Genomic DNA, 25458 nt, shown 5'->3' with positions numbered 1-25458 from the left:
AATGTGAGAACTATCAAAGTGGGAACTATTGATTGTCCTATATATGAGCCTAAAGAAGAATATCAAACTCTCGTGATTGGATCCATATCAATACAATTCAAGGTAACATGATTGATTTGAGGTTTATTTCTTCTTATGCTATGTAAAATTTATTTGGTGGCAAGACTTGATCAACCTTGTTAACAAATACTTTTTATATGCATAGAGGAGGTAAACAACATCTCTTTCTTCCTCCACTTGCTCTAGTTGCTGTAGCATTTTTTATTTGCAAAGTTCCTTAGTTAATTGGAGATTTCAAAATTTTTCCTGGCCAGTAATAATAAATTAAATACCCAGAAATGTGCATTTTTCAAAGTTTTCAAAAATTCACAAAAATTATACCGTTGGTCCTATTTTTCGACGAGGCACCTGGGAGCACCAGAGGATGACCTGTGGGGCACCAGAGGGTGCCACACCACAGGCCGGCGCGGCCAAGGAGGGGGGCGCGCCACCCTGTGGTGTGGGCCCCTCCTTGCCCCACTATCTCATCTCTTTCTCCCAGCATCTTCTCTCTCCCGAAAAAAACTCGTACCAGGTTCCTCTCACTCGCGTTTTTGCTCAAGAGCTCCAGATTTCTCGATCTCTTTGTTCAGCCCAGATTTCTTGCTGAAATTTGGCACATTTGCTCCTTGGTATGTGACTCCTCCACCCATCCAAGTAGAATTTTGTTTGGTTGAGTATATCTTGAATATTTTGCTGCTGTAGGTAACATGTTTAGTGAGCTTGCATGCTTGTTCTAAGTGGTAGAAACTAGTTTTGATGCATGATTAGTACTCTAGCAAGTTCCTATGGTAGTTTCCCTCAATTATATGTCACCAAATCAAATTTTTATATTATTTGTTGAAAATTTCAGAAAATGAAGTGGAATAGATATCAATTGAACCAACAAGAATTGGAAGTCCAACAAGTTATGAGAGTCAATCGTGAAGAGGGAGTATACCCCTCTTACTACCCGTGCGCGGATTTCATGAGAAGCGCGGGAATATTTGAAGATGTTCAAAGTCTAATTTCTCGTGCAGGGCTGAGTGACTTTGTTGAAGGAGAGCCAAGACAATATGCAAAATTAACTATGTCTTTTGTGCAGGACTTTAAGTTCAATTGGTCGCGATCTAACTCTACGGTCCAGTATAAAATTTACAATAAAGCTGTCAACTTGCCATTCAGTGATTTTTGTGCAGCAATTAGAGTACCGCAATGGGGATCATGCGAGAAGATAAGGGGATCGCCGCAAGAACTCTTGAACCTCTTCAAGATGATTTGCTATGGAAGGAGTTTCTCAGAGGATAGTGGGGAGATTGGTCGGTCACAGAAGGTGCACTGGATGCACACATAGAGAGAGGAGGTCAACATGCAAGAGACGACACGGAGGTCGAGGAGCACCTCGACTCATCATCCGATGCAGCAAGTTCCTCGCATCAACATGTTGGACATGTGGAGCCTCCACGCTTTTCTTCTGCACAGGAACTTTACTATGACTACTCCATGAATTACCCACCGGCAAGGAACAACGATCCTCGTTGGGGTTGAACTCCACTTAGGCCAAAAGCCTAAGCTTGGGGGGAGGTATACCGGCATCACTCATTCTTTGCATATTATGGTTGCTGGATACTTGTACATACTTGTTTAGTCTCTTTGAGTGGTTTTCTAATGAGAGGAAGATGATATTTGGGGAAGTGCTGCCTGAAAACAGATTCTGGACTGTTACTAAAAAAATTCGTGCGCACAGCCAGAGCGTTATTTTGAGCTGCCAATTTTTGTGCAGGTTCCCCAGGTTGTTATCTAACTTTCATTAGTTGAACACTTTTCGAGCTGAGAAACGTAAGATTTTTGTAAAAAGCGATTTCTGTACTGCTGTCAGGTTTTGGCAGATTTCTGCCATCTCGCTTTTCTGTGTTTCTTTTAGTTTGCTATTTCTTGTTTTTGCTTTGTTTCTTTTCCAAAACACAAAAAGACCAAAAATATTTCTGTTGTTTCTCTTCACCATTTGTTTGCTTTGGTTTCTTGCATTTGTTTCGCTTTATTTGCTGTTGCTAGTTTGTTATAAGAAAACCCAAAAAGATTTTGCTTTGTTTGTTTGTTTCCTCTTGTTCTTGTTCTCAAATTCGAAAACACCAAAAATATTTGCTGTTCTTCTTTGGTTTTGTAAAGTTCATCTTGAGTTCAATGGTCTTCGGTGGCTGGAGCGTGGTTTTCATTTCATATTATCCAAGCTACACAAGTGAAAAGGCAATAATGACGATCTACGACAATCTGATTGTGGTGAGAGGCTGGTATGAACTCTATTTGTTTTCATTTTTGTACATATACTCATCCATGTGAGCATGCTTAGTTGGTTCATGTGAGGTATATGTTATTTGAGAAAGTCTAGTAGTTTATGATCTCTCATGTTTAGCTCCAATCTATTAATATGAGTAGCATGTCATGGATGTTTGCTTGCATTGTTTTATTCATAAGTAAGTATGGCATTGTGGTATCCTCCTCTGAATAATTCATTTATATCGACTTGGCACATGCTCACGCATGCATATGACTGAACCAAAGTCAATTAAGCCTCGATGATCTATATTGCTTCGGAGTTCTTGTATCACTTTTATGCCTCCGTTAATTTATTTTGCCGCAAGCATGATTATGACAGTTACTGCTCTCTTGATTTGTCGCTCCCTAGTCTATTGCTAGCCATCACTTGTACTGAGCGGGAACGCTGCTCGTGCTTCCAAACACATGAAAACCAAGTTATTCCAGAGTGTCCACCATAAATACCTATGCATGGCATTTCAAACCATTCCAAGTAAATTCTCATGCGCTACCTTTAAAACCTTCAAAATGCTTCTCAATTTGTGTTTATGTTTCATAGCTCATGAGGAAGTATGTGGTGTTTAGCTTTCAACCTTGTCATTTACTTTTGACGGACTCTCATATGGACTAGTGGCACATCCGCTTATCCAATAATTTTGCAAAAAGAGCTGGCAATGGGATTCCCAGTCCCGAATTAATTAACTTAAATAGACACTCCTCCATGGTTTGTGATTGTTGGACGGCACCCGAAGATTCGGTTAGCCATGGCTTGTGTAAGCAAAGGTTGGGGGGAGTGTCATCATCATAATAAAATTAAAATAAAAAAAAGGGGGCACTCCTTCATGGTATGAGATTGTTAAGGTGCACCCGAGGATTCGGTTAGCCATGGTTTGTGTAAGAAAGGTTGGAAGGAGTGCCAAATAAATATGCAATAATTCATGGGAGCCGCTCTTGGGAGTCCGGTTGGCGAGGTAGTTGGTGTACCCATTACCATTCGTTGACAACAACAAACACCTCTCAAAATGATTTTACTCCTGATTTCAAAAATGAAAAGCTCTAGCGCATGTTAATCCCTGCTTCCCTCTGCGAAGGGTCAATCTTTTACTTTTATGTTGTGTCTCCATTATTTCTTTGAGTACTATCTTGAGAGCACAACTGTCATTCTTAGTATAATATGCTTGTCTCAAAATATGATTGATTGTGGTATAACTTTGATGCTTTTATCTTTGACAATCACTACTTCTAGTTTTTCTATGAACTCCAGAGGTGCCCGGGCATTTATGTTTTGCCAATCAAATACAGGCAAGCGAGATACCACTTTATCATACTCTCTTATGAACATTGCAATCCTGCTTATATACATGATTCATGATGCTTATTATTAATTGTTGGTACCTCTCCATGATTGACATAGCTGTTAGATGATCTTATTTACATGTATCTCATTATGAACTGCTTAAGTATTAGCCATAGCATGAGAATATATACATCATATGAGCAAATGTGTTCGTGAAAGTTCTTTTATCGCTCAGTTGTTAACTGAATTGCTTGAGGACAAGCAATAAGCTAAACTTGTGGGGAGTTGATACGTCCAAAACGTATCTACTTTCCCGAACACTTTTGCTATTGTTTTGCCTCTAATTTGTGTATTTTGGATGCAACTAACACGGACTAACGCTGTTTTCAGCAGAACTGCTCTGGTGTCTCGTTTTTGTGCAGAAATCCAACTTTCGGGAAAATCCTCGGAATTTATGCAGAAGGTCCTATTTTCCCAGAGAACTGACGGAGTCAGAAGGACAAACCAGGTGGAGGCCCGAGGGCCCCACACCATAGGGCGGCGCGGCCCGGGGGGCCCGCGCGGCCATGTGGTGTGGCCCCTCGGCCGGCCTCCGACGCCCTCCTTCGGACTATTTATCGGCCTCGACCTAAAAACGCACGGAGAGAAGTCGAAGTCGCCGTAAACCCTCCGTAACGCCGCCACATCGCGAAACTCCGTCGCGGGAGCCAGAAGTCTCCGTTCTGGCACTCCGCCGGGACGGGGAATTGGAGGAGATCATCGCCATCATCACCGCCAACGCCTCTACATCAACCAACCATGTTTCCCCCATCCATGTGTGAGTAATTCCCCCGCTGTAGGCCGAAGGGGATGGTAGGGATTGGATGAGATTGGTCATGTAATAGCATAAGATTGTTAGGGCATAGTGCCTAGTGTCCGTAATTGGTACTTTGATGATATTGTTGCAACTTGTTATGCTTAATGCTTGTCACTAGGGCCCGAGTGCCATGATCTCAGATCTGAACATGTTATTGTTTCATCAAGATAATCATTGTTTATGGTCTTACCTATAAGTTGTATACACATGTCGCTGTCCGGAACCAATGGCCCCGAAGTGACAAGAATTGGGACAACCGGAGGGAATGGTAGCGATGTGAGGATCACATGTGTTCACGGAGTGTTAATGCTTTGCTCCGGTACTCTATTAAAAGGAGTACCTTAATATCCAGTAGTTTCCCTTGAGGCCCGGCTGCCACCGGCTGGTAGGACAAAAGATGTTGTGCAAGTTTCTCATTGCGAGCACGCACGACTATATATGGAACACATGCCTATTGATTGCTTTGTACTTGGACACCGTATTATTATTATCTGCAAATGCCCTGCTATGATTGTTACATGAGTTTCTCTCATCCATGCAACGCCCGTCATCCGTCCCCGTGCCTACAGTATTTTAATCCTGCTGTTTACTAAAATCACTACTGCTGTCTCTCTGTTACTCTGCTGCTGTTATTTCACTACTGCTACTGCTATAAAACTGTTACTACTGATAAACTCTTGCGAGCAAGTCTGTTTCCAGGTGCAGCTGAATTGACAACTCCGTCGTTAAGGCTTCCAAGTGTTCTTTGTCTCCCCTTGTGTCGAATCAATAAATTGGGTTTTACTTCCCTCGAAGACTGTTGCGATCCCCTATACTTGTGGGTCATCAAAAGGTCAAAATTGCGACAAAAAACAGGAGCAAGAAGTCAGAAACAATGACAGCAAAAAAGTTATTACCTTCAGTTCTGCTGGCATACTCACGGTACCCAATGAATTGGGATCCGATGCGAATAAGCTCTTTGATCATGGGCTGTCAAAGAAGAACAAAGAAAGAGAAACATCGGTATGGAAAAAGAATGAAGGCGTAAAAAAGCAAATAGAGGAAATATAGATACTGGCAAGAAAATTAAAAAACTTACATCATCCAAGAGCGGAGTAGAAGAGCTACCCAATTGAGGGGCAGGCTCAATGATCGTTTCAATCCTTGTCCTTTTTGGTGAAGGAGCAAGGGGGCTTGAAGGCGGAGTAGTGGTGACGACGTTTTGTTGAGGAGGCGATGATTCTTCTCCTTCAACTGGCGTATCCGAGACAAGTAAAGTATGTGACGTGCTCGTCCGAGGAGCCACGTCAAAAGTTGGTACTTCTTCCTCATCATCGCTGTGATTAAAAATCGACAGCATAAAAAGCAAGATAAGACAAAAATTTCGAGTACAGAAATAAGGAGAAATAAAAATGACTTACGAGCTGACGAGGGATTCAAGATAAGGATCATAAGTTGCCTTCTGACGTGAAGGATCAACTTCTTCGGCTTTGGAAGTGCCGGAATCTTCGACGTCATTCCTCTTCCTTTTGCCTTTTGGAGAAACAGCGGGAGGAGGAGATAGTGCCGACGCAGTGCCTTCGGAAGATCCCGCAGATTTTCGAGAATCCACGGGTTCATTCACAAAAGACGGAGCTTCTTGATTGTCATCAGTGACAATGGCCCTTTCTTCGACTTCTCCACCTTCAGGAAGAGGAGGAAGCGAGACAAGGTCTAGATGATTCTGTGCAAAATAAAACAGGGAGAGATGTCAGAAAAGAAGTTACAAAAAAGATAGCAAAGCAACAACAAGACAATAGACAAAGATTACCTTGGGAAGTGGATTGGCGGCGCTGAATGGTGTCACACGGCAAGAAGAAGGGATAGCATCTTTTTTGCCGAGAGATGAAATTTTTCGGACAAGTTTTTCTAAATCCTTGACCTCCAAATTCACCGACAGCCGATCTACGTCCTTGTCGCCGGCATATTTCCAGAGAGGATATTTGCGAGCCTGAAGCGGCTGCACTCTAGTCCTAAGAAAGTATGCAGTGATTTGGACACCCGATAACTCTTTGCCGTGAGTATTTTGCAACTCGTGGATACGAGCCATCAAGGTTTCTGTCGACGCCCTTTCTTCTTCGGTGGCCTCCGCGTCCCAGGAGCGGCGGCGAAAGATTTTCTCGGCGCCATCAAAAGGAGGGATGTTGTCCTCCGCACATCCATGGTTCTCCTCCTGAATGTACAACCACTTCTTGCGCCATCCTTGAACTGAGTCAGGAAGCTTGACGTCGAAGTAGTCGACAGTGGGCCGAACAGAAATTACAACGCCGCCTATATTATAGGCGACATTTGGCGAGCCATTACGGCGGCAGAAGAAAATGCGCTTCCATAGCGCCCAGTTAGGCTGGACGCCAAGGAAGGCCTCGCACAAAGTGATGAAAATGGAGATATGGAGGATTGAATTTGGCGTGAGGTGGTGGAGTTGCATACCGTAGATAAAAAGAAGTCCACGGAGAAAAGGATGAATGGGGGCGGAAAGACCGCGGATGAGGTGGTCGACAAAACTTACCCGGTACCCCATTGGAAGGGTTGGGTAGCTTTCCTCACTGGGGAAGCACAGTGCCTTGGGTTTCTTGCTGATCCCCAGCTTCTTGAGCATGTTGATGTCTTGAATGGAAATCTTCGATCTTTCCCACTCCGCCGCCCCAAGATCCACGGCGGCCATGGAGGACTCCGGCGTACTGTGCCTTGTCAATCGACGAGGTGGCATCAACAATGGCGCAGGGTTTGCAGCTTGGAGGCGAGGAGCTTAGGTGGCTGTGGATCGCAGGAGGAAATTTGCAGATGGGAGCAGGAGGACGGCGCGAGCGGAGGTGCTCGAGGAGGGAGAAGAAGACCTTATATAGAGGTGCGCTGAAGCGGCGGACCGTTGGATAAGGAAAATGTGTGACAGATGATAGCCACGTAACAACAAGGGTAAAAAAGTAATTCAACATTGGGGAAGTTACGGTGCGTGCGCCAGAAAAAGCGGAGGACGTGTGTCCCCCACTTGCACGACGACGACGTGTCAAGAGAGTGGATCAATTGGGCCCGCATGGCAGCGAGAAAAGACTTGTCGCAAATTTCTGACTAGCAATCGTGGCTATCGTCAGCAACAACGTCACCTTGGCAGAAGAAAAAATTCGACTCAACAGCTTCATAAAAGGCGACACGGAAAAATAATGTTGAGCCTTTGATCAAATACAAGTTTTTGATCAAATGCTCGGGGGCTACTTTGGAAAAAAGGAAAAGATCCAGAAGGACAAGATAGAAATGGCGTGAGCCTATGACCAAATACAAATATTTGTTCATAGCCTCGGGGGCTACTCCCATCGGGAGCGCTGTTCGCGCACCCGAGAAATTATAAAACTTCGGGAGATAAAAGAAAATATAGCGGCATAAGGCGTGGAGCCTACACCCAAGTACAAGTCCTTGGCTGTAGCCTCGGGGGCTACTCCCATCGGGAACGCTGCTCGCGTGCCCGATGAAATTATAAAAAAGAAAGAAAGAAAGAGAAAAAGAAAGATAGAAGAGCAAAAGAGTATATTTCGAGTTATAATCAACTCTACATATACTCCCATCGGGAGGGCAATATAAGTCATCTTTGACTCGATAAAATGTGCCATTCCAACAGCCGAAAAGGCACTCGACAATATATTCTCAGAACGCCAAAGTTGCGATCAATTTCTGAATGCCGCAAATTTGCGAAGGTAAGAGCCCAGATCCGTTCTGCTGGGCGTGGCATCGCCGAAGACTGCGCTCTGCTACTTTTATCCGTATCAATAGATACGAAGAAAAATCCTAACGGACGCGTTAGGTACTCGATAAATTTTACTGGGACTCGACAGAATGGTAAGACCTTAAGCGGCACCTGTCGAAGTTTACACCGGTATCCCGAGGTCATGTCCAGGGACGTGATCTTGAAGTAGGTTTTTGCGGATTGCCACTAGAGCAGTTAACTAGTACCTGATCCGTCAGATGAACTAGCCCCAACTACCATTATCCCTGTACAATATAGATGTTTATGAGAAGAAATATAGAAAAGTCGAAGTTGTCGAATAAAAATAAACGGTCGAGATTTTCCTTGACCCTACGATTCAAGCAAAATCTCGGGGGCTACTGACATAGGCATCCCAAATGGGCCTGCCGAAGATAGTACCCGGGGTTTACTGAAGGCCCACTACCCGAAGAATAAGAAGATTCGGAAGCCCAAGATATTATTGAGGAAAGCTAGAGTTGTAATAGAAAGTCTTATTTGTAATTTTACGGGATGAGTTAGAAACCTTCCCGGATTTTGTAACTTGTACAGCACGAATCCCTCGGCTCCGCCTCCTATATAAGGGGGAGTCGAGGGACGCGGAGATCATCGAATTATTGTTTACAAACCCTAGTTTTCATAATCGTCGAGTACTTTTCGGCTGAAACCTTCGAGATCTACTTGCCCTCTACTTCCAACTAAACCCTATCCTACAATCCATAGGCATTGACAAGTTGATACCTTGTCACCGGTCCCCCACCATCGAGTCCGACACACCTCACATGGGCCTCAGCTTACCACCGTGACACTTCGGTACTTGTTATATAATTGTAATTAAGAAAATATGTGTTTATAGGCAATATTAATTTTTTAATTCCATTCAGGTTGACGAGTTCAGGCAGATCGCACAGGACGCCCAGGACACTTTGAACTTGCGCAACATGGATAGTACGGAGGGAAAATCCATGGTAAAACGTATTTTTAATACTGCCATTAAAGGGCTTAGGCGTCTTGGTTGCAGCCGCCATAATGATGTTGTCAGTCGAGCATTCGACATGCCGGAGGCACCGTCGAACAGACCGAGTATGGTACGTGTGAGCCAGCCATCCGCCACACCGACCGTACCAGTTCCCTCTACCTCGCATACATCTAATCCACGACGCGACTCATCTCTACTTGAACGATCACAGTCCGCACACATATCTCAACGCCATGGTGCCACACAGGTAATCAACTTGCGTACATACATTCCTCCTGAACTTACAACAATGACACATTTTTTTCCAATTGTATTAGGAGGACGATCATTTTCCGTCATATCCATCTGGACAACGATTCTCCTACACAGAAGGCGAATATTCGCAAAGATTCAACACTCAGGTATGCTCATATTTAATAATTACCTACCAACACGTGATTATTTACATGCCTACTAACAACATGTTGTTTACGTTCGCAGGAATCTGTTGACCCTACGTGGTCCAACATGGGAGCTGGTTTAGGCCACAATATGCCTCCACTGCGTGGTCGTGACCACATGCAATCGCAATACCCAACACAGGTTAATTCATGTTAATTACATACATGATTATTGCGTGCATGTTTCTGACGGAGCCATTCAATACGCAGGAATCTTTAATCCTGACATGGCCCGATATGACGCAGCAACCATAATACTACGGCAGCACTTCCCAACAACCTCGCAATGATGTTACCGGGATAGTTGAAGAATTATTTGGAGGTGCTATTTTCGGCACAGATGCTAGTTTGATTCCCCCAAATCTGGAATCTCCATACATATTTCAGACTCCATCGCCAGCAGATGAGACACGTACAGAGGATGAGGAAAATCAGTATGGCCGAGGTTTGCGTCCACCTCATCCCCCTCGTCCCCGGTTGTCGCCTTCCGGTCCAAGGCCACGGCAGCAACGTCGTCGTCGTCGACAGGAATGATACAAATGGACCTTACTTCTATGTATCATATATTTATCTATGTATGAGACATTTTTCTATGTATCTCGGAGACATATTAATATTAGTTCCAATAAGTTTGATTTCTAAATTAACTCCAAAAATTACTATTATTTCTATCTATGTATGACCTATGTATGAGACATATTTCTATAATTTCGAATAATTATTCAACCAGTTTTTCAAAATAAGATACATGAACATGCAAAAATACAACATAAAATTAAGTTACTATCTGACGAAATAAATATGAAAACATAACTTAAATTTCTATCTATGTATGACCTAAGTATGAGATATATCTCAATGATTTCGCATAATAATTCAACAGGTACTTCAAAATAAGATACATCAACATGCAAAAAATTCAACATAAAATTAAGTTACTACCAAAATAAAGATACATCGGCAATGCCAACACCACAACTTAAAATAAACGCTACGAGTAACATTATAAGCTTCACTTTTTTCCCTTCTTCTTGCTCTTCGATGATGAACTAGCCTTTGCCTTCTTACTCGGTGGCATAAAATCATCGTCCGAGTCAACGCAAGCGGATGCAGCGCTTTTTCCCTTGAAATATTCATTGCTCTTAGCCAGACTCCTCGGCGTGAAGACTTCTTCGTCATCCTCCGTCGAGGAAGCCCATGTATATGGATACCTTAGAAATTCTTCTTGTTCCTTCTCATACTTCGGTTTCTTCTTCTCAAACCTTGCTTGCAACCTAAGAAGCTCTTGTCGTAATTCCACCGGAGTTCGGCCAGGCATACCTGCGTGCTTAGAAAAAAGCTTGCCTACCTCAACAAGAAGATTCACATTCGTGACCAGATCTTCGACATTTTCTATGTTATTGGCACTCATAACTGAAGTAGCAGAGGAGATAAGAGGAGCAGCCATACGTGCAGTAAAACTACGATCTCCACGAGGAGCCATCTTCTGGCGACTAAGATTGTGTACAACAAATGAATGCCCGGGGAGGGGTTTTATAGCACGCGGCTCAGAGAAAAGGCGGGAAATCTTGGCGGGAATTCATGGCGCGAAATTTTGGCGGGAAAAAATAAGGCGGGAACTTTAGGCGGGAAAATTTACACGCGAACTTTTTCCGGGAAATCAACATTTATTATTAATACATCTGCCGAAATAAAGTTGGAAATATAACTTAAATTAAAATACGGCTAATCACTACAACGAAATTTAAGATACAACGCGAAAGTAAAACAGAATTTAAAATACGTAGTTACTACAACAGATCACTCTATTTGCCCTGCGTCCAGCGTGGCCATTTTCCAGTCTTGTCGCCGCGTTCTTCTGCTGTCTGCGCCTCAGCAGCCCTTTCTCTTAATCTCTTTCTTTCCGCTTCACGGGCCTCCCTGCGCACCTCTTCCTCTGCATACCTACGTGCAGCCTCATCATCCATCCGCTTCTGATTTACCTCGCGATTTCGAGCTTGCTCTGCCCTTAATTTTTGTATCTGTCTCTCTCTTTCTGCTTTATCATTAGCAATAGCCTTTTCGAAGCGCTCCTCCTCATGGAACCTTGCCCATGCACGCCGCTGTTTCTCCTCCACCTCACGGCGTGCCCAATCTGGCTGCTCCTGGTCTATCCAATGAAACCACATGCAAAGAGGCGGGGGAGACTACAACACAAATAATACGGTTAATAAACAAAAATTAATGACATACAATTAATTTTTTTAATCATGTTGTTAGAACATACCGCAGGCCTCGAGGACGATGAACTTGATTGTCTAGGTGGATCATGATCATAGCTCGCGCACATGAAATATTTCATGCCGAACTTATCTGAAAAATCAACCACCTCCTTCACCTTCGCAAGGTGGCCGCACCAACACCTCTCTGCTCTCACCCCGGTGGCAAGCTTGCATTCTTCCCCTTCATCGGCCTAAAATCCTGGTCCGAGCAAGGCACCTCATACTCACTCCAATATTTTGCGCACGAAACAGAGACACGGAGAAGGCAAACTCGATCCTGCTGCTTCGATTTCTATGCGGGGAAGCCGACTTATATAGCCTTCAATTAGTGTGAACAGTACCAAAAAATTAGTGCAGAATTATTGGTATCGGCTGTCGGTGCTCTAATTGCTGTATCAGCACAGAATTCCTACGCATATAGGCCGCTTTCGGTGGTTAATTTCCTGTATCGAGCGGGAAACTCCGACAGTTTCAGCAGGCCTTTAAATCAGTGCAGTCATCTCTTTAGTCAGTGTCAGCAGCTCTTTAGTCAGTGTCAGCAGCAGATGTCGGCCGGCCGAATCTGCCGGGCCCTGCCTCCACCGGAGCTGGCGGCACGCTCCACGTCACCCTGCCGCCCCATGCGATGGCGGCATGGCCCACCTCGACGGACGGCGTCTCACGGCGCGCAGCAGCGGTTAACGTGCCGCCACACACTTCGACGGCGGGCCCCTGCCGCCACCCAGTCCGGCGGCACCATCCACGTGTCGCCTGGGGGCGCTGCCGCCACACACAAGGTGGTCTTTTTTGTCAATTTGCCTCACAGGTGGTCCTTTTTGTCAATGAATTGGGGCAGGTAGTCTCTTCTGTCAAAATTTCCTAATGTAATGACATTCATCATCCATGCGACGACCAGACCAGCGCGAGCAGGCTAGAGCCACGGCCGGCAAGTTAACAACGAATCGTTCCGCGGCAATGCCAGTCAGCAGCAGCCGGCCTACCATAATTTCCATCCCCAACCACCATCTAGAACAGAGAAACGATCCAAGTCATCATCGAAAGAAACAGCCAAATGTGAAACAAGAAAGTGCCAACATCGAAGGAGCAAATGCCAGACAAGCACTTCCTTGGTTGCATCCATCCATGTGAACCACCACTACTAACAAATTGTTAAAGAAAACGAAAACGAGAAGAAGGCTCAGCATAAGTACATCCACTTTCAGTTTCAGACAAGGGGCCTCGTTATGCCCGATTTGTCAGAACTTTCAAAATATCTAGAAGGCACAGCCACCTGTCGGAGCACTTTTCAATGTCGTTTTCTCCAAATCCTCACACTGTAAATGTACATAATCAGGCTATAAGAGTTTAAATAGTTCCTCCATCGGGTTTGCTAATTCTGCGTGTATCCTCAAACTGTTAATGAAATCAACTTGATATGAGATATATATTACATAAAAATATATCATTGTAAGTATTTCTAGTGTAATAATTTGCATGTTATATAATGTATTATATAGATCAAATTAACGATATAGAGACACGTGCAAGACTAATAAACTTAGGCATATGGAGTAGTAGTACCTTACGAGCACATAGAACATCGTACGTGCTACATTTTTTTGTTGATTTTTATATATATTTTGAAATACATTTAGAATGTATTTATAAAATCAGGAGCATATGCACCTGTGTGAAAAAACGCCTTGTCCTTCATCGGTCCAGATTAATTGGCACAACTCATGACTACAATTGTATTAGACATGGTATATGGCTAACAAACGGAGTACATATTTATATTTGACTATTATACATATTTGCTATAGGGTTGACTATAGATGACAAACCAGCTGTTGGTTATACATTGTTCTTGCTCTAACAATGTACATATCATCGCTAGAATCCAAAGTTCCTTGTGAATACACTCCCCGTAGCATCTCCAGTCGTGTCCCCCAGACTATCCCCCAACATCTTTGAGGTGTGCCGGCTAATTAAATGCGTCCAATTGCGTGCCACACATGCCTTTCCGGTCCGGCGCGGTTCAATACTGTCATAATATGCTCTACACCGTCTACGTTGCTCATGATGCAACATACACTGAAGATTTTTGGAGGCGCTATAAGATGAGCAATGAGTTTTTTCATGTCCATTCTTCAATGTGTTGGAGAGAACAACAAGTACTTCATGTTAAGCACGACTATTGTGTCACGACTGGTTACTCATCAATTCATGAGTGCACAACAGCCATGAGGATGCTTGTATATGGATCCCCTGCCGATTCACATGATGACTACTTTCGCATGAGCGAGTCCTCAACCATTGAATGCTTACATGTTTTGCAGAGCGGTTGTGGGAAAGTTCAGGAAAGAGTATTTGAGAGGGCTAAATGAAGCAGGGACTGCTAGAATCATAGCACATAACGGAGCGAGAGGGTTTCCAGGGTCACTTGGGAGCATCCATTGCATACACTAGTCATGGAAGAACTATCTATTTGCTTGACAATGTTTGTACAAAGGACACCACATATACCGCAATGTGGTAGTTGAAGCAGTTGCATATCAAGGCTCGTTGATTTGGCATTCTTTCTTTGACATGGCCAGATCACACAATAACATGAATGTCGTGCATCGTTCCGTGTTTCCGAAACTAGTTGAAGGTCATGCTCCACCATACAACTATGAGATTAATGGCTACACATATAGCAAAGGGTACTACCTAGCCAATAGCATCTATCATAGACGGTCAATATTTGCGAAGACAATATCCGAGACTCTAGGTTAGATGAAGCCTCACTTTGCTCCGCGCAAGGAGAGTTGCAGGAAGGATGTCGATCGATCGATATTTGGTGTGCTCCAAACTCGATTTGCCATCATCAGATGTGGGAGGAGCTAAATGCATATGTAATCATGCATAACATGATCATCAAGAGCGAGCGAGCGCGCGCAAGATTCCACCGAACGCCCATGTGGATCCCCGTGAGTGTCAGGATCCTTTTGCGGCTATTGAACATCATCTGCTCGTGGATTTTTCTGACTATGCATGCATAAATCCGTGACCTAGATGCTCACGATGAAGTGCAGAATGACCCCATGGAGCATTCGTGGATGGTCAAATGATAGTCATGAGCCGTGTCGGCGTCCTGATCAAGTTGAACTTCAAATTATCAGGTTTGATGTATGCTTTATTTCCATTCACCAAACATATTGTATAAACTTGAATTTTATTTTTGTTTGTAAAGATCAGAAATTGCTTGTGCGTTCAACATCTAGAAACTGCAAAATAAAAGGCGAAAAGTGACTTTGGCACATGAGCACTCTGCACATACATAGAAATCTTCTGAATATAATGTAAAAATATAAAAAGAATATGCTATATTATAAACTATGTACCATAAACTTGTTTTCTCACAAAAGCGAGCTGTTGGTTTGCGGGAGGAGCGAGAGAGAACACGGCAAGGAATGGACACGTCCACCACGGTCAGTCACGGGACCGGTTTGGACTTTGGAGGAGCAGAGCTGCCGACGCCTCGAAAAGAAACGGGCAATGGTCCACGGCTGGTGCCCAGCTGTGGTGTGCCGCGGGCGTTAAAAAACGCAGGGTATTTCATTCGGTCGGGGTGGCGTGATATAATTTTCTGTTTGTCCGGCCGGGGACGGCGCGCGCGCGCGTGGGAGCGGGCTGGATTTCCGCGTCTTGCTTCTTTCTTTCTTTCTTGTTGCCGCGCGGCGCCCCATGTGACCGCCGGGCCCTCCACTCTCCCACTCTCCCTCGCTCCTCCCGCAAACCAACAGCGAGCGCCGCGCGCCGACCGCCGAGCCAGCGGAAAGGGCCGCGCTTCCCGACCAGACCCAGCCAGCCACGCACGACAGCCAGGCCAGCCAGCGCGAGCGACTGCGAGTTGAGTCTCTCCTCTCAGCTCGCCCCGCGCGCCTGCCAGCGAACCATGCGCGCCGCCCGATCCGCGCCCGGGATCTGACGACTCTCTCCTCACGACGACCATGTCGTCGCCGGCGGCGGCGACGCCGAGGCAGCGCCACGGGAGCATGACGCTGGAGGACCTGCTGCGGCGGGAGCTGACGGCGGAGCGCGCCGACGCCACGGGGGCCGCGCGCCCGGTGCTGGCCGCGGGGCAGGCCGGACGGGCCAGGAAGGGCGAGGACTACGCCTTGCTCAAGCACGGCCTCGAGCGCCACCCGGGCGCATCCTTCTCCGCCTTCGCCGTAAGACACTTGCGCACCTCCCTCCCTCTCTCTCTCTCTCACCCGCATTCTACCCATCTCCTTCTCGTCCGCCGATCTGCTCTGCCTGCGGCGGCGTGTACTCGCTCCGCGCGCGGGGTCAACTCCAGATTTCTGACGGGCTGCTGCTTCTGCTGCAGATGTTCGACGGCCACAACGGGGGCGCCGCCGCGGTGTACGCCAAGGAGAACCTGCTCCGCAATGTGCTCGCCTGCGTCCCCCAAGATCTCACCAGGGACGAGTGGCTCGCCGCGCTGCCCAGGGCGCTCGTCGCGGGCTTCGTCAAGACCGACAAGGATTTCCAGACCAGAGGTGAAAATCTCCCCCGTACTCCATCGAAAGGACTCACAATTAAAGGCTCATTCAATTCGATTCAAATTGTGCGTGGTCACTTGTACGTAGTACGGTGCTACCAGAGCTGAATCTTGTTTCCCTACCCTGTCTGCCCGTCTATGTGTGTTTCAGCGCACTCTTCAGGGACGACCGTCACGCTCGTCATCATCGACGGCTCCGTCGTCACCGCCGCGTCCGTCGGCGATTCACGCTGCGTCCTTGAAGCCGACGGCTCGATTTACTATCTGTCCGCTGATCACCGATTCGATGCTTGCGGGGAGGAGTAAGATTTCATTGCCTGCCAACAGTTCCTCTTCCCTCCTCAAATCGTTGATATCATTGGTTCTTATGGCTTATTGGTTTCGGATTGCAGAGTTGGACGCGTAACGGAGTGCGGAGGCGAAGTTGGAAGACTAAATGTTATTGGTGGAGCCGAGGTTTTCATCTTCGCCCCTTGTCTCTCTTCAAGCTTTCGCAGCCAAGGAACTTTCTTTCTTTGAATCTTCATCTGTGCAATATTTCGACCAGTTTGTACAAATCTGTAGCTTTCCAAAGTTTTGTTATTCAAACTGTAGACTTTTCATCTGGTTTTCAGGGGTTACTTTTATTTTTAGCTCTCTGCTTCTGTTTCTTTTTTGGTAATTTGAATTGTTGCCAGACTAATGAAGCAAAGTACTTCCAACTGCTCTTTTGGTTTACAGCTGCATTTTCCATATTCATTGATGAGCTTCATTTAACATGCTGTTGACTGTTGAGTGTTCAATGTTGACCTGAGTGGTTCATTTCAAAACTTTGCGCTAGCACATTTTCATCGAATATCTTTCTTTTTTTTTTTCTCTTGGAAAACGCGTTTATAGGCATGATTCACACCTCACACTTGACTCTTGTTTCCTTGGTTGTCCATCCAGATTGGGCCCCTTCGATGTTGGCCAGGCGGTTTATGCCTATCAAGATCAATTGGTGATCAGGATGTAGGTGAATTCATCATTGCTGTTCCTTTTGTGAAGCAGATCAAGGTACACTGCCTTAAATTTTTGCATGCGTCACTTTTGTAGAAAATCAAAGTCAAAACTTCCGCAATAATAGAGATAGTAGGTCAAGCACCACAAGTATTGTCTGGACATTCTCCTTCTCTTGGTCATCTGCATTTTTTACTAGTTTGTAAAATATCCCTTTTCTAGGTACATTCGAGTAACATGGGTGGGTGCGGCGTCACCCTATTGCAAGAAACACAACTTGTACACTCAAAATAATCCGAAAAAAGGCCAAAATTTTGTGTACCACTTTGTGTATTGTACAATAAAGATAAGAGGTATTTGCAAACATAGCGAGTCATCACAGTATAGACTTATTGTGTGGTTGATGAATAGTTGTGAAATATCCCTTTTCTAGGCACATTTTGATAGACATGGGTGCGTCCGCGCCCTATTGCAGGTGTACATGTTATACATGTTGGTATATCTATACAAAATTCATGTTATTATTAAATATACCACGTTAACTTTACAAAAGGGTGTGCCTGCACCGATGTGTGAAACACCCGTGTTCTTGTAAATAAACTGTTTTTTTAAATACCTTGATTTTTAACAAATTTTGAAATCACTAATGTCTTCTAATGTTTGCTGCAGCTATCTAGTGCTGGAGGTCGTCTTATTATTTCAAGTGACGGTGTTTGGGATGCCTTGACTGCGGAAATGGCTTTTAATTGCGCGCGAGGGCTTCCACCAGAGGCTGCAGCAGACCAGATTGTCAAAGTACAGTCACCTAACACCACATTTCTTGTCATACAACCTGAAAGCTGAAATCCTCAGTTTGTACTTTTTTCCTTGAACACTCAGCCAAGTCTTCGTCTCTGTGTATTTGAAGAATATTGTCCCTTACTATTGGTCTTTTGCAGGAAGCCATAGAACCAAAAGGCTTAAGAGATGATACAACTTGTATTGTTATTGACATGATGCCGCCAGAAAAACCGAAATCCACTATACATTCTCGAAAGAAGGCGCGGAATGGCTTTAATCTTATCAAAAATATTTTCTTCAAGAAAAAAACATCAGACTCATTATCTCATGCTGATACGGAACAAACTTCCGAGCCTGACTTGGTGGAGGAAGTCTTTGAGGATGGATGCCCGTCGCTCTTAAGATGGTATGTTCCCTTGCTCCATCTTGTCAATGGATGCATAATAGTTGTTCACACATAACCCAGTGAACTTAAAGCTTTTCCTCTTTAATCAATAAACTGTCACTTGGGGACATTCCTTCGCTACCTGTACTAAAATAATAATCCATTTGAGCTGGAAGATATTACTTTTTACAGTGACACCTCATATTCAATTTTAAAAACATTTTTTTTAGCACGCATCAGAATGCATATCATTTGTACTACAAGAAGCACGCCGATTAGGTGCAATGAATTTACATAATAAAACCATGAAAAAACTAAACATATCAGGAAGGAAAAGCAAAACGAAACCAATTCTATGCTACGCTAGAAATTGGACAAAGGAAGCAAAACACAACAGAGGAGAGCAGACATGTGCTGCAGGTCGGGAGGCCTAGAATGCCTTCTGAAGAGGCCTTACTCTGCAGTCTGAAGTTGTACATGCTGGAACGAAATCTGTGACAAAGTTTGATGCCATACGTCTATGTATCTACCAAAAATATTCAGTTGGTTGAGACTGATTATTTGGTTGTCTAATACTTATGCCTTTTAGCTTCTTAAACTTTTTTTGATATCTGTGTCCTTCTAGTGACTTCTAATGCAGTTTCTGACATGCTTTTCGTACTGAAAATAATGGAACAAGCCACATGTCCCACCATAGTGTTCAACCAGAACTTGACACAATCATTGGAAGTGGAGGAAGAAAACACAAGTTTTCAACCCATGATCTATGCCAGAAGTTCAACTTTCAGGCCTGAACTATGACAAAGGTTCACTTGTCAACTCTGAACTCAAAACCATTTAAAATACAAACTTGAGCTGTTGAAAGTCAATGTTCCACTGTCAAGCGGTCTGACGAGTGGTTTTGACAGACGTGGATGCCATATGTCCACAACCTCACTGCCTTGCCATGTCAACCGAAGCCACCTGTTAAACCACCTGAGGTTAAAATGTGAAACATTTCAACAGTCCGAGCTTGCAATTCGAATGGTTCGAGTTCGGAGTTGAAAAGTGAACTTCGCCAAAAGTTTAGTGCTGAAAAAGTGGACTTTGCAATGCAAAAAGAAATCAAAGCAGAACACTGTATGAAGTTGAACGACTTGCCAGTTGGGTCTCATCTAAACTTTATGATTGTTAGTCTCCATAAACTTTTGACATTATATTTTCTGTGAATGCAGGCTAGACTCAGAGTATCCAGTCCGAAATATGTTCAAGCTTTTTGTATGCGCAATTTGTCAAGTAGAGCTAGAGACTGGTCAGGGCATATCAATACACGAGGGCTTGTCAAAGCCAGGAAAGCTGTCTCCCTGGGATGGTCCGTTCCTTTGTCACAGTTGTCAGGAGAAGAAAGAAGCAATGGAGGGAAAGCGTCCCTCACGAGGTATGCGTCTTCCCGCTCCCTACTGTAGTATTAACCACTTTGCAATCCACATTCCGAATAAACCTTCCCACACCTGCAGATTCCTCTTCCAGAAATAGCGGGTCAAGCGAGTAGTAACCAAGGGCATGAGTCATCATGAAGCAACCATCTAACGATATGCCGAAAGACCTATGCATAGCTGACATTTGGAATTCTTGCAACGGTTGATCTGTTAGATGGATTATCATCGAGTTAGGATACAAAGTGAACAACTTCATTAACTTGGCGGAGGTGCCAGTCTTGAAGAGCCTATCACTACTGAAGTGAAAGATACTTATTACCCTGTCTGTTGACATCAACATCTTCAGTGGGCCTTCTAGCGGTGGCACATAAACAGGCCAAAGGCCTGTTAATTAAGAACGGCCAAACTCTTTTATGGTCAACCATCATGTAAATTATCCATCGCGTAGAGTGTGACACATAGCCGCGTCATTGTATTTTTCAAGTAGGATTAGTTGTGAGATTCTTAAATTCATTTTTGGGCAGATCTAAGTTAAGGCCACTTGGCTCGTTACCTGTAAGGATCATGCTTTATTCAACACTGTAATTAAAACTTAAGGAGATTGTGACAGAATGCAAACATCTATGAATATCCGTCAAGGCAGCCCCTTCAACATGTTTCCATCGTAAATACCCTTTGTGCTAGGAAATTGGTAGCAATTCCTGTCTTGAGTTGCCGCTGCTAGCATTTTTCTTAAGGTCATTGGTACCAATATGTACCTGTAGGCTTTATCACTGTGTGCTTGTATTTATTTTGAACAGAAAGCCGTAGTTCCACCTTAAATTAATAAGGATAAACAACCAACAGGAGACAAAATGAAACACATCTTGAGCTTCATTTCCATTATCCAGCCTTGCGATCCATCTGAAGAGGCATTGAAGCTAGTGAAGAAGACCGGCATCGTGTGAATCGTGCCATCGTCAACCTCCTGAGGCCAAACAAAAATCCAAGCACCATCCGTTTTCACCTCCAAAGAAAGCTCCCCAGATCGAACGACGCCGGACCTATCGGAGGTAGACGGCTCTCCTTGAGCATGCACGGGATACCGGAAATCACAGTCGGGGAGAAAGACTACGAGCACTCGGCTCGCCGCGTCACCACCCACGAACATCACCGCCATCCGCAGGCCACACCACAACACACCAGACCAAGCTGTCAGGAGCAGGCAAAGACAAAGCCTACCACCACCGCCGAGCTCATCCACCCATACTCGCTATCTCAAAACGACGCCTCCACCGAGGGAACGACACCAGAGCGCCGCCGCCGTCCAAACAAAAGTTTTGGGCTTTCACCTGAGATAGGAAAAGCAGGGAGGGAGGGGATACAACCTCGATGCGCCTTCAAGAAGGAGCACGACGCCGTCAGTGTCGTCGACCTCGTGGCCGCCACTGTCAGCCCACATCTGACCCACCTCACCAAACCACTGGAGGGAGTCTGGGTCCGGGGAGGTGGGATGAGCACCACATGGAGGAACAACACCCGTCTTTAGATCTGATGCTGGAGGCCCACCGGGTGACCTCCGCACCAGGCCCGCGCCCGCTGATGGGTTCGTTGCATAGAAAACAAAAATTTTCCTACCGCAAAGAAGAATAAATCCAAGATCTAATCTATGGAAAAGCCAAGATCTAATCTATGAAATTGGAGCAACGAGATAGAGATGAGACTAACCCTCGAAGATTCCAAAGCCTACGAGATTAATCTCGTTGTTGGTGTAGACGATCGTCCCGATGCTGCAATCCGGCAGCACTTTCGTACTCGGTCGTGCGTACGGTGTCGATGAAGCCCGTCCTCTCCCCGTTCCAGCGGGCAGCGGAGGTGTGGTAGATCTCCACGGAATCCCAGCAGCACGACGGCGTGGTGGTGGAGAAGAAATATTGCAGGGCTTCGCCTAAGCCTGAGCAGCGTATGGAGGAGGAAGAGAGGGGGGCGGCTAGGGTTGGATGATGGGGTGTGGTTGCCGGCCACCCCCTCCCCTCTTTATATAGGGGGAGGGGTCGGCCTAGGGTCTCCCCTGGCCCCACCTCTTCCTTGGCCGGCGCATGAGGGGGGGGGAATCTTCCCCCCAAGCCTTCCCCTTTATCTCTTCATTTAAACACTTTAATCTTGAGATAGATTCTATCTATAAATTTGAACCATTTAAATTAGAGATAGATTCTATCTCTAGGGGTGGGCCGGCCTGGGCCCACATGTCATAGTGGGCAGGACCCACCATGCCATGTGGCGCCTATGTAGCCTCTCCTGGGGTGGTGGGCCCACTGGTGACCCTTCTAGCACATTCTAGAACCTTCTAGAAGCTCCGGTCAAAACACCGGAACTTTCCTGAACCCCGGAAAACGACTTTCCATATATGAATCTTATTCTCCGGACCATTCCGGACCTCCTCGTGATGTCCTGGATCCCATCCGAGACTCCGAACAAACTTCGGTCTCCATCTCATATTCCGAATCTACTTATGCGACATCGAACCTTAAGCGCGTCACCCTACGGTTCGTGAACTATGCAGACATGGTCGAGACTCCTCTCCGAGCAATAACCAATAGCGGGATCTGGAGATCCATAATGGCTCCCACATATTCAACGATAACTTAGTGATCGATTGAACCATTTACATATGATACCGATTCCCTTTATCACACGATACTTTACTTGTCCGAGGTTCGATCATCCGTATCTCCATACCTTGTTCAACCTCGTCTCCGACAAGTACTCTTTACTCGTACCGTGGTACATCATCTCTTGTGATCTAATCACATGCTTGCAAGCTAATCAGACGACGTTCCACCGAGAGGGCCCAGAGTATATCTATCCGTCATCGGGATGGACAAATCCCACTATTGATCCATATGCCTCAACATTACACTTTCCGAACACTTAATCCCATCTTTATAACCACCCATTTACGCAATGGCGTTTGTTGTAATCAAAGCATCCTTCCGGTGTAAGTGATTTACATGATCTCATGGTCGAAGGACTTAGGTAACTATGTATCGAAAGCTAATAACAAGTTGAAATTAATGACTTGATCTTATGCTACGCTTATTTGGGTGTGTGTCCATTATATCATTCACCCAATGACATAACCTTGTTATTAATAACATCCAATGTTCATGATCACGAAACCATGATCATCTATTAATCAACAAGCTAGTTATACAAGAGGCTTGCTAGGGACTTCTTGTTGTTTACATAACACACATGTATCAATGTTTCGGTTAATACAATTATAGCATGTATGCAAACATTTATCATAAACACAAAGATAAATTATAATAACCACTTTATTATTGCCTCTTGGACATATCTCCAACAGTCTCCCACTTGCACTAGAGTCAATAATCTAGGTTACATGGTAAGGTACCTAACACCCATGGCATTCTGGTGTTGGTCATGCTTTGCCCTAGGGAGAGCTTTAGTCAACGGATCTTTCACATTCAGATATGTGTGTACTTTGAAAATCTCTACTTCACCATCTTCGATGTACTCGCGAATCAAATGAAAACACAGCTTGATATGCTTTAGCTTCCTTTGTGACCTTGGTTCTTGTGCATTGGCGATGGCACCCGTGTTGTCACAATAGATGACTAACGGGTCCAATGCACTAGGAACCACACCAAGCTCAACAATGAACCTCTTCATCCATACCGCTTCCGATGAAGCCTCCGAAGCCGCAATGTATTCAGATTCACTTGAAGATTTCGCCACCGTGCACTGCTTGGAACTACACCAGCTCACTGCAGCATCATTCAGTATAAACACATACCCAGACTGAGACTTAGAGTCATGAGGATCAGTGTTCCAACTTACATCAGTGTAACTGGTTACAACGAGCTCTTGGTCACCGCCATAACAAAGAAACATATCCTTAGTCCTTTTCAAGTGCTTCAGGATATTCTTGACCGCCTGATACGTCTCCAACGTATCTATAATTTCTGATGTTCCATGCTTGTTTTATGACAATACCTACATGTTTTGCTCGCACTTTATGATGATTTTATGCGTTTTCCGGAACTAACCTATTGACGAGATGCCGAAGTGCCAGTTGCTGTTATTTGCTGTTTTTGGTTTCAGAAATCCTACAAAGGAAATATTTTTGGAATCGGACGAAATCAACGCCCAGAACCTTATTTTTCCCGGAAGCTTCCAGAGAGTCAGAGAGGGACCAGAGGGGAGCCCTGGGGGCCCCACACATGGTGGCGGCGCGGCCCAGGGGGGGACGCCCCCTAGTGTGAGGAGGCCCCGTGGCCCCTCCGACTCCGCCTCTTCACCTATTTAAGCCTCCCTGACCTAAAACATCGAGACGGATTGACGAAACACCAGAAAACCTTCCAGAGTTGCCGCCATCGTGAAACTCCAATTCGGGGGACAGAAGTCTCTGTTCCGGCACCCTGCCGGGACGGGAAATTGCCCCCGGAAGCCATCTCCACCGCCATCTTCACCGCCATCGCTGTCTCCATGATGAGGAGGGAGTAATTCTCCCATGGGGCTGAGGGCTCTACCGTAGCTATGTGGTTCATCTCTCTCTTTGTGATCTAGTTGAATATCATCTATGTGCTACTCTAGTGATGTTATTAAAGTACTCTATTCCTCCTCCATGATGTAATGTTGACAGTGTGTGCATCATGAAGTACTTGGTGTAGGATATGATTGTGATCCCTTGTAGATTATGAAGTTAACTATTACTATGATAGTATTGATGTGATCTATTCCCCCTATCATAGTCTGTCGGTGACGGTGTGCATGCTATGTTAGTACTCGGTATAATTGCGTTGGTCTATCATGCACTCTAAGGTTAATTAAATATGAACATCAAATATTGTGGAGCTTGTTAACTCCGGCATTGAGGTGCTCTTGTAGCCCTACACAATTAATGGTGTTTGTCATCCAACAAGAGTGTAGAGTGGTTTTATTATGTGATCAATGTTGAGAGTGTCCACTAGTGAAAGTATGACCCCTAGGCCTTGTTTCCACACATCAAATCTCCGTTTATTTACTGTTCTGTTACATGTTTGCTTGCTGTCATCTTTATTTCAGATTGCAATTACTACTTACAATCATCCATATTACTTGTATTTCACTATCTCTTCGCCGAACTAGTGCACCTATACATCTGACAAGTGTATTAGGTGTGTTGGGGACACAAGAGACTTCTTGTATCGTAATTGCAGGGTTGCTTGAGAGGGATATCTTTGACCTCTACCTCCCTGAGTTCGATAAACCTTGGGTGATTCACTTAAGGGAAACTTGCTGCTGTTCTACAAACCTCTGCTCTTGGAGGCCCAACACTGTCTGCAGGAATAGAAGCGTGCGTAGACATCAAGCTATTTTCTAGCGCCGTTGCCGGGGAGGTAAGGTAAAAGGTATTCACATCCTCCGACTACTAAGCTATTTCCTAGCACTGTTGCCGGTGTG

The 25458-nt window shown here is 45.0% G+C and overlaps 1 protein-coding gene and 2 long non-coding RNA genes across 3 annotated transcripts; 2 read left to right on the top strand and 1 right to left on the bottom strand.

Annotated features, from left to right (window-relative positions):
• Nucleotides 1-5383: 5383 nt before the first annotated feature.
• LOC139835281 (uncharacterized) lies at nucleotides 5384-6171 on the bottom strand. Its single transcript, XR_011751070.1, has 3 exons — nucleotides 5888-6171; nucleotides 5566-5803; nucleotides 5384-5456 (listed from the first exon to the last, which is right to left on the bottom strand). It is a non-coding gene; the product is annotated as an uncharacterized lncRNA (long non-coding RNA).
• A 2816-nt stretch (nucleotides 6172-8987) lies between these two features.
• Nucleotides 8988-9801, top strand: LOC127330468 (uncharacterized). The gene is made up of 4 exons (XR_007869293.2): nucleotides 8988-9054; nucleotides 9126-9467; nucleotides 9538-9621; nucleotides 9701-9801. It is a non-coding gene; the product is annotated as an uncharacterized lncRNA (long non-coding RNA).
• A 5844-nt stretch (nucleotides 9802-15645) lies between these two features.
• Nucleotides 15646-20664, top strand: LOC127335049 (probable protein phosphatase 2C 40). Its single transcript, XM_051361633.2, has 9 exons — nucleotides 15646-16117; nucleotides 16276-16447; nucleotides 16601-16751; nucleotides 16842-16905; nucleotides 17377-17484; nucleotides 18097-18222; nucleotides 18366-18613; nucleotides 19807-20009; nucleotides 20089-20664. Exons 1-9 carry the CDS (start codon nucleotides 15896-15898, stop codon nucleotides 20121-20123), a joined length of 1329 nt encoding a protein of 442 aa, XP_051217593.1. The 5' UTR covers nucleotides 15646-15895; the 3' UTR covers nucleotides 20124-20664.
• Nucleotides 20665-25458: the final 4794 nt, after the last annotated feature.

Source organism: Lolium perenne, chromosome 2 (genome assembly GCF_019359855.2).
Source record: "Lolium perenne isolate Kyuss_39 chromosome 2, Kyuss_2.0, whole genome shotgun sequence".
Classification (NCBI taxonomy): domain Eukaryota; kingdom Viridiplantae; phylum Streptophyta; class Magnoliopsida; order Poales; family Poaceae; genus Lolium; species Lolium perenne.
Note: the sequence above shows the minus strand (reverse complement) of the source record. Positions and strands in the feature narration are given on the sequence as shown.